This window comes from Lacerta agilis, chromosome 2 (genome assembly GCF_009819535.1).
Source record: "Lacerta agilis isolate rLacAgi1 chromosome 2, rLacAgi1.pri, whole genome shotgun sequence".
NCBI classification, from domain to species: domain Eukaryota; kingdom Metazoa; phylum Chordata; class Lepidosauria; order Squamata; family Lacertidae; genus Lacerta; species Lacerta agilis.
This window is the reverse complement of record NC_046313.1, coordinates 52456899-52466618: the sequence shown is the minus strand read 5'-3', so window position 1 is coordinate 52466618 and position 9720 is coordinate 52456899. Positions and strand designations below refer to the sequence as shown.

Sequence of the window (9720 nt, the reverse complement as noted above, 5' to 3'; positions counted from 1 at the left end):
AAAAAAAGGATTCTTCTTACAATAACATAACTTTTTCTTTACATCAGTAAGTGACTTCCCCCAGTCCCCTCCACCTTCTGAATTTCAATTCCCTAATCTTCTTTGGCAGTTTCTAACAAATTACCATCTTAATCAAAATTTCTTTCAAAAACAGTTTAAAATTAACCTAATTCCTGAGTAAATTGCGAAGACCTATAATTAATTCCCTAAGCTTTAAAAAATATTACACCCCCCCCAATATAATTTAAATTTCTTCCAATCTTCTTCCACCGTCTCTTCTCCCTGGTCACGGAGTCTCCCTGTCAGCTCGGTGAGTTCCATAAAGTCCAACATCTTCATTTGCCATTCATCTATAGTTGCTAAATCTTGGCTCTTCCAATTCTTAGCTAATAGTAGCCTCGCAGCAGTTGTGGCATACTTTACATTAATCCTGCTCATGTCTTAATTTGTTTATGATGAGTTTGTAAATATTCAATAAATGATTTCCATTCCCCCTTAAAGACTTTGTTATCTTGATTTCTTATTCTTCCTGTAAGTTTTGCCATTTCTGCATATTCTGTTAGTTTCTGTAGCCATTCTTCTTTCAATGGGACATCTTCCTCCTTCCGTCTTTGGGCAAATACCATTCTTGCAGCAGTGGTTGCATACATAAATATATTATGATATTGTTTAGGTAACTCCAATCCCATAATTCCTAAAAGAAAAGCTTGTGGCTTTTGTTTTTTACAAAAACTAGGGCTCACCAAATCTTAACCCCCATGATCTGCTTACACAGTCTTAGTTCAGCTCTGAAATGTGGAAACAGTGCCTCTGAGCATGTACAGTCTGCCTTTCACTTAATAGATATAACCATCCCATTATCTTTCATTATAGCACTGCTAGATCGACAGAGAAAGTTCTAAATAATCAATCAACTTGCTTTATGGTAATTATTCTCTTTACTTACTTATGTACTCTCAATGCCTTGAATCTCTTCAAAGGCTCACATAAAATGAGGTGTGTGTGTTTCATTCAGTTTTGCTTGCTTAACCCAGAAAATATGAGAAAACCCAACATGGACAAGGAATTTAAGAACACGGAAGAAGTAATGAAGTCAAATGATTCCAACAGACAAGAGGGATGGCACTATAGCTGTTGCTGCTAGAAAGATTCAGGACAGCCTTCTGCAGGAGATATATCAGCACTGCAGAATCTCTGTAAGGCAAAGGGGTGTTTCCGGGAGAAAGGTCACCTCCACAAAATTCCCACACACAAAACAGGTAGCCTCAGCAAAGGGTGCGGTAGTGTGTAAACAATGTGAAAGGCGGGGCAAGGAAGTTACACAAGAAGCCAACAAACATCAGAGGGTTATAAGCAACAGAAGGATGAGGCTGAATTAAGACAGCAAGACCCAGCAGGGCAGAACATTCTGCAGACTGTTTTGGCAGGAGGTTTAGTCACTTGCCCCATTTAATGGGACATGGGAACTATTGCAGGCCGGCTATGATAAGTTCTCTAGGCGCTTTGAGGACAAAGTCACTTGCGTGCACACAGATTTTGATGCCCCTGTTAATGCTGCCTCTGCTCTGGCGAGGTGCCTGGTGTTGTTGTCCTATTTGATTCTGTGGGGTCAGTTCCAGTTACTGAGGCCTGAAGGTGTGGATGAGGTGCTTGTGACTGTCCATCCCAGTAGTCACCCCCTCAACTCTTACCCATCCTGGCTTGTTTGTACAGATTGGGGTGGGACAGAGTGGCTGAAGAAGGTGACTAATGCATCCTCCCATGAGAGGGTGGTCCCTTGAAGGAGGTGGTGGTATATCTCCTCCTGAATAAACCCTCCCTGGACCCTGAGGCACTTGACAACTACTGCCTGGTCACTGATACCTCTTTTCTAGACAAGGTGCTCTAGAGGCTTAAAGCTGCAGACATTCCTGGAATATCACCAGAATATGTGGGGCACAATGTTATCAGGATGCCAATGGCACCCAGCACTACTCATCTATTAAATCTGGGTCAGGAGAGGCTCTGCACAATCGGAACCAGTGTCTTGAGACAATGGGGGTTAGTGGACATATCATATGACTCTGAGTTGTATGGATCGAAAGTCACACAAGGTGGTTAGGCTCACTCAAGATTTCTGGCTACTGTTAGGTACATAAGAAGCTGATTTATACCACGTTCATCTAGCTCAGTATTGTCTGCTACACTGACTGTGGCTTTTTGGGGTCTCAGGCAGGACGCAGGAGCCTTTACCCATCCTACATGGAGATACCCAGCAATTGAAGCTAGCATAAGAAAGAAGAGCCCTGCTGGATCAGGCCAAAGGCATCCTGTTCTTACTGTGGCCAGCTGTAAGGGAAGCTACAGAAAAGACTTCCCCCATTTGTGTGCCCCAGCAATTGGTATTCAGAGGTATACTCTCTCTGATACACGGAGCTTTTGCATGCAAATTATATGCTCTGCCACTGAGTCATGGCCCTTCCCTGTCGGAAGAGTCTATCCAGAGCTGATTTCATTAGTTGTACAAGCATCTACACATCTAAAAGGTGTGCTAATGTTTTCATGCATACACTTTCACCTTCCCATTTGATTTTGAAAGACATTAAACAAAACCACACCACTCTCTGCCTCCCGTCGGGAGGACATACCCACACGTCTGAATGACTTTGTATAACCTTCTCCAACATTGGGAAGATAGACCCATAAGCCTTATAGACTTTTGCATAACCATCTTTAACATTATATTGCACTTTGTATATTGCACTTTGAATCAGCACTTTGATGTTTGAAAGCATATATAGACTTTGCCTCTGAGGAAATATCTATGTATACTTTTTGTATGATGATATTGTCAGTTTTGTTCTATAATTAATATATTTCTATCCAGAGATATATACAGTTTTGTATTTTATCCCCGGCAGATTTGGCACAAAACCACCCCCTTGCAAACAGTTGGGTAGATCAGGATTTAATTTCATGACCCTGAAAGCAAAACAAAAACAAACACATGGTACTGTTGCATAGTGTAGTCTTCCTGCAAAAAGGCCTTTTTGTCCTGCCAAAGCATACATCAGTATTAACAGGGACTAGAGGCAAGGATTGCAGAGAGCACTTCTAATTTTTTTCAGAAACCTAAAGAGGCATGATCCTATTCATTTTCATGTAGCAATATATTTAATTGCATTACAATAACAAATTCATTTGGCAATCCAAAGCAGTGCAATGCTCCTTTCAGAATGCTAAATTCAAACCACGAAATCTTGCCTAACAGTTCCAGCAGCTGCAGAGCAAATGATGACTTGAGCCACTAAAACTGTCATATCCAAATACAATCTGGGCAAGCAAGGCAGGGGACACCACACTGGCCGCACCCATCCTGCAGGAGCATCCTGCAGCCAATCAGAAACTGTGCTTTGGTTTCTAAACATTTTGGAATTCAAACGGATTTCCAGAACAGATTCCATTCGACTTCCAAGGTATGACTGTACAAGCGCTTCACTTCTGTCCCTGCACTCGAGTGCTGCTCCCTACATGTAAACCTATGGACTGTTATGCCTTACAGAAGCAGGCAGATTTTATAGCCAGCTGGAAATATATGTGCAGGCCCGTCTTAGAGGGATCGGCCGCCCTGGCGCAGCGATCCCTCGGCGCCCCCAGCCTGCCGCCTCTCCGCCCGCCTCCCTCCCGCGCTGGCCGCCCCTCGGGAGAGGGGGTGGGCGAGCGGGGATGAGAGGCGTGGCGTTGGAGCGGGCGCCCGCGCGCCGGCGGGCGGAGGATGAGGGGCGGGCGGGCGGGCGCTCGCGCACCGGCGGGAGGGCTGCAAGCCGGCCGCCCTCGCCTCCCAGAGCCCCAGCTGGGAGGCGAGGGCGGGCGGCTTACAGCCCGCCCGCCGGCGCACGAGTGCCTGCCTGCCCGTGGGGGCGGGGGCGGGTTGGGGAGGGGGAGCCCGGTATGCCGGTGGGCTCGCGGGGGCGCCCCTGGGGTGCCCTGCGCCCTGGCGCGCCGCGCCACCGGCCTCTATGGATGAGACGGCTCTGTATATGTGTCACCAAAACTGCAGCTTGAGATGCATACAGACGAGAGGTTCTTGGGAACAATAAAAATGCAATTTACAAACCTCAATAATTGTACTGAAAGCTGCGGCTTTGGCATGATAACTGAGGGAAAAAAGTATTCATTACTTCAGGAAATTGTGGCAGAAATAAATCAAGTGAGCATCTTTTATTAGCCCTGGCAATCTTGCTATAAAAATTATTTGATCTGTTGCCTTTAGAAGTTAGTTTGACAAGTGGAATTAAAAAATGCTGTTGCTGCCAACCCCTTTAATCTCTTCCATATCCAGCTGTAGGTAGCGAAAGGGTGGACTGTGAAATATTATCAAGGTGGAAGATATCTTCTTAGCAAAGCTTCTTCCTTCTTCTAAAATCACTTAAGGAAGGGAAATGCAGTCCACTATATACTGTACTATGTAATAACTTACCATGGCAGACATGGAAACACGAGGGAGGTGGTCATTTGTGCCATCTATTCATGTGGCAAGGATAATTTTAGCATTCTTTTGCTTCTACAAATTTCTGATCGGGTTCAGATTAAGGTAACATTTTCTCTCCACCTCTTGGCTAAAAGGTTAGGGTTGGGTTGGCATCCATCTTTCTCAGAAGACAATGGAGGAGTGTGCCTCTGGGGGTGAAGTCAAATTGTTGGAAGGTTACAGCACCTGCTGTGGCTGTAGAAACCAATACGGGAGAGACATGTTTTGTTGCTATTGGTGCAGATGTAGGCATCTGGTTGTGCTGCTGCAGATGCACCATGGCTTTTATTCTCTCTACGCTCCTTCCAGTGGTCATTTCTCCTCTGGTCACTGCTATGGATAAACAAGTTGACTGTCTCCAGGCACTGTGGTCATCTGCAAGAGATGACTACATGATGGGGTTGATGTTGTCAGTCTTCAAGTCACACTTGCAGATATCTCTGTAGTGCAGAGTTGGTCTGCCAACATGCCAGTAGTACATCCTCTCTTTAGCTTTAAACGGGAACAAACGACAATGCATGGAAAACCCGAATTGCTGTTTGGTCTAATAGAGTACTAAAGAGTAGTTCCTCCAGGGGGAAGCAGCAGGACAAGAGGAAGTGTGTACAAGCCCAAAATGTACAGGTAGGACCACCTTTCTAGTTAGATTACATTTACAGCAATGCACACTGAAAGCACATGACTTCCCCCAAAGACTCCTGGGACCTGTAGGCCTAATTCAACATTTCACTATTCAGTGAGGCTCTCACCTGTGGACAAGCAGCAGCTGTGTCAAGTGTACACACCTCAGTCTAACCACAGCTTGCTTATTCGAATCAGGTGGAAGCTGGCTTGAGGGGGAAATGCATCAAACACCAGAATTTCTCCAGCGGCTACAGGATGCATAATATGGATCCGGGCTAACATCCTCACGTGTATTCAGCTTCAAACACCAGCAGTGGGAGCGCCCAAGAGCCCGAGTAAACGGCAATGTGTACACAGCCTTAGAGAAAGCCGGATTATAAACAAGTAAGCGTCGCAATAAGAGTGGGTGGAGGGTCTGTATATATATATATTCACCTAAATATGTCCTCTCCCTCTGCGGTTCTTGCTCTACCAGATATCGCTGGCGGCAACTGCAGACGCGTTTAATTCTCCTTATCAGAGCATTCTATTAAAGCGTGTATAGGCAAGGTTACTACTACGAACAACCCTGAAAATATTTTCAAGACAGCTGCTCGAGCTAATAAGCGGTTCTGCACGGTCCACGATGCCCGCCACATTGGATACCACGCTCGATTAACGAGGTGCTGGTTTAGTTCGGTGCGATGGCGATGCTGCCGGCCAACCTGCCACTGGCTACGCGGCCGCTCCTGGGAATCAATGGCAACGTCGTGTGTTGGAATGCTTTATTTCTGACTTGCGCGCGGGGGGGGGGGGAGTGCAGTGCGCCTTGCTCTTATCTTCTTCGCGTGGGATGGGACCCGAGATGCGCGCTTTGTGGGCACAACCACTTGGGAAAGAGAGGCGGGGGTGGGGAGAGCCTTGCGGCGGTGCCTAGAAGCCGCGCTCGGCTTCGGGAGAGGCGCGCGGGGCTTCCGCCTCAGGTGTGTCCTCGCCTACAACTCCCAGGCACCTCGGCTGTGGGTGGCCTTTCCTTCTTCTCCACTCCCCCCGCCGCGCTGCCGGCCAGCTGGGAGAGCGCCAGAGCTGCTCCTTCCCTCATTAGAGGCGGCGGCGGCGGCGGCGGCGGCGGCAGCAGCAGGTGGCTTCACCCTCCCGGGAAAGAGCGCCCGACGCCACCGCTGACTCTCTCTCTTCCCGCGCTGCGTCTGTCCGCGCTGAGGCGGGCATGGGTGAGCCCGAGCTGAGCCAGGCTGCCGTGCTGGGCTTCCTGCGGGAGCGCGGCGGCAAGGTGCGCAATTCGGAGCTGCTGAGCCGCTTCAAGCCGCTCGTGGAAGCGCCCGGCGGGGAGCCTGAAGCCCGAGCCGCCCTCCGAGAGCGGTTTAAGCACTTCGTCAACAACGTGGCCGTCGTGAAGGAGGAAGACGGAGCGAAGTTCGTGGTGCTGAGGAAGAATTGGCGCCTGGAGGAGGCGGAAGTGAGCGCAGCGCCCGCTGGGGGGCGCTCTGGCGAGGAGGAGGAAGGAGAGGAAGGCTCGGTCACTTTGGCGCCTGCTTGCCATGCCGGCCCAGAGGGTCCAGAGCAGGAAAGCGGGACTGAGGCGAGCCCAGCAATGCCTGTGTCCCAGTTGAAGAGCCTGTTTCAAAAGGAGGGCATGGAGGCACCCAAAGCCCCAGGGGACCAAGACAAGTTGGCTCCCAAAGCTGCCCCACAGAAACCCTGCATGTTGCCCGTGCGCTGTGTGCTGCCTGCCAGTGGGGCCAAGGAGCCCAAGGACCTGAGCCCCGAGCCGAAGCAGCCCGAAGTCAAAGACTGGCTCCAAGTTGGGCTCCCGGCCGTTACCCCCTCTACGTCGCCTTACATGAGAAGGCGTCAGCTTGAAGAGATGGGGTCTAGCTCCCCTTACCTGAGGAGGGTGCCGAAGTCTCAGAAGGTGGGCGAGGAAGCGGACTATCCCGCTACGACCATCCCTTTGGAAGCCGCTGAGCACGAGTGGCTGGTGAAGGCCACAGCCGGCCAGTGGTCCCAGCAGCTTCACGGCCTGCTGCTGAGCGACAAAAACCTGGCGAGCAAAAGGGACTTTATGACCGGCTTCACCGTTCTGCACTGGGCGGCCAAGAGCGGGAACTGCGAGATGTTGGGTAAAGTCATCGAGGTGGCCGAGAAAGGTGGCGCTCATGTCAACGTGAACTCCAAGTCCTACGGCGGTTATACCCCGCTCCACATCGCCGCCATACATGGGCAAGAGGAAGTCATCGCCCAGTTGGTCAGGGATTACGACGCCAACGTTCACCTGAGAGACTACAGTGGGAAGAAACCGTTTCAGTATTTGAAAGAGGGCTCCTCTTTTGCAGTCAGGCACCTCTTGCGGGACCCCCACCTTCACACGGTCTCTGGACACAACGCCTCCATCAAGAAGAACCCCAAAGTGGCAGCTTCCATTTTGAGTTCCACTAGTGCTGTCCTGGGGCTTTTGTCTGATGACACTGCTTTCTATGAGCTGACCAAAGGCTTAAAGAAACCAGCTACGCTCAATAAGTTCTTTAATGCAGCCTCGGCTCCAAGGAGGAAGCTGAAGTCCAGAGGGACTTTCTCATCCTATTCTTCCTTGTCTGAGGCAGTGGAAGATGACCAAGAGGAAGCAACGACAAAACGCAGACCAGTTTCAGAGTTGTTTTTTGGTCACTAAGCTCTGTCTCCCTGAAATCAAAATATGAATACTGAAGCAGGCATGTGTTGCTTATTCTTTCGCAGAAATACTTCTGCTTTTGTGTTTTTAAATGTGTTTCTCATTAGCATGTCTAATCCAGGGACTGAATGGATTCTCTATAGGGTTGTATCTGAATACCAGTTGAATTCAATATTCCTGAATATGATCTTTGCCTCATACATTTCACTGAAAATAGTTTTGCTCAGCAAAAATTACCCTTACTAAATCCATGTGACATTTCATGCAGGGCTTGGTTTGTTTTCTTTTGTTTTAGTGAGTGAGTTTAATGTGAGACCCTTATTTTGTTTAGACTCTATTAAGTGATGGAAGTTCCATTAAAACTGAATGAATTATCGGTAAGTAACAGTGCAGTCCCAGACACAGAAGTAAGACGCAAACCAATGGGACGTATTCCCAGGTGAGTTTGTATAGGATTAAGACTCTGTCTTGGGAGTAAGGAAGTCCCATGGAATACAGTTGGCTTCCTTTTGAGGAAGCATGAATAGGATTGAGTTGCATGTCTGAAAAGGACAGGAATAAAAATGTCAATTTCAGATAGATGCATATAAAGCAGTACATCTTGAAACAAACACTATGTTCAGTTCACGGCATGCACATTTTTTAAAGAACAAAATGTTTCCTTTATAGCCTCTAAAAACTTGTGATCTGGGAATGAAAAGCATTTCAGGGAGGTTCTTTGCATCCCATCCATGCCTGTCATCACAGATTAATGAGTTAATTAAAGGAAGTGCTGCCTTCCTAATGCTGTGCCATATTTAGTATTAAAAACATTGAACGTGTTCTGTAATACAGTAGTTTGCATTGGATGCAGTTCTTATGAAATCCACCTTACAGTTCAGTGAATCTGTGATCCCTATAGTTAAAAAGGAAGGAACAGTTATGCCATAGTAAAGCTTTATTTTGGCTTTTAAAGCAGATGCCAAAAATTCAAAATGTCAATTTTTTAAAATTATACTGTAGTTTTAATTATGTTTGAAAAGGGATACATAATTTTAGTGGCATGCTGGAGAGAAGGGCAGTTCATTATATTTTATACTTTGTACTAAAAACGCCTCCTAGTAAGAATTTTACTGCATGCAGAAAACAAAATATACAGTGAATTTGGAGAACCAGCTCTAGCCAACTTAAAAAGAAAAGAGAAGAAAAAGCCCTAAGCATCTCTACCTCAGTGCTGTATTTATATTATCAACTTAAACTGCAATCCCTGCCCCACTTACTTGGGAGTAAGCACCATTGAACTCAATAGGACTCACTTCTGAGTAGGCATGGCTGAGATTGCAGGTGGAGATACGTCTTGTTTTATTCAGAGAATATATATATATATAATAGTTTTTGCAAACTAATGAAAACCTGTGCAATTCTAAATGCTATAACAGTTTGACAAAATATACAAACCTCTTGTCCTCTGAGTAGAGTATAACATTTCATAAATGTAACAAAAGGAAAAATCTATTTAGGGTACATATTTTTATATGAGGAATAGACTAATGGAAATATAGCTCTTTAAGACAGTTATTTTTATATTGTATATTATGTAAATACTGACATGTTTTGGTGTCTTTCTGGTGACAAACTTTTATGTAAACTAAGGCTGATCATGTTAGGTAGGTGCACCATCAGCCATCATTAAACACTCAAAAGAAGTGTGCATCTCAATGACATAACTAACTTAAAATATGTCAGCTGGTAAGGCTCCGTGGGTAGTTTTTGAAAAGACATTGTGGCTCTGTGAAAATTCATTTTCAGTATGATACTCATCTTGATTGAATAATGCTCTGCATGAAGTAAAAGCCTTTTGTAAATAAGGGTAATTATTGTCCCACCATTAAAAAATTGTATGGATGACAGTTCAGTAAAAATTGATTTTAATACAATT

The 9720-nt window shown here is 46.5% G+C and overlaps 1 protein-coding gene across 1 annotated transcript; it reads left to right on the top strand.

Moving 5' to 3' along the window:
* Positions 1–6033: 6033 nt before the first annotated feature.
* Positions 6034–8627, top strand: SOWAHA (sosondowah ankyrin repeat domain family member A). The gene has a single exon (XM_033140045.1). It carries the CDS (start codon positions 6342–6344, stop codon positions 7800–7802), a length of 1461 nt encoding a protein of 486 aa, XP_032995936.1. The 5' UTR covers positions 6034–6341; the 3' UTR covers positions 7803–8627.
* Positions 8628–9720: the final 1093 nt, after the last annotated feature.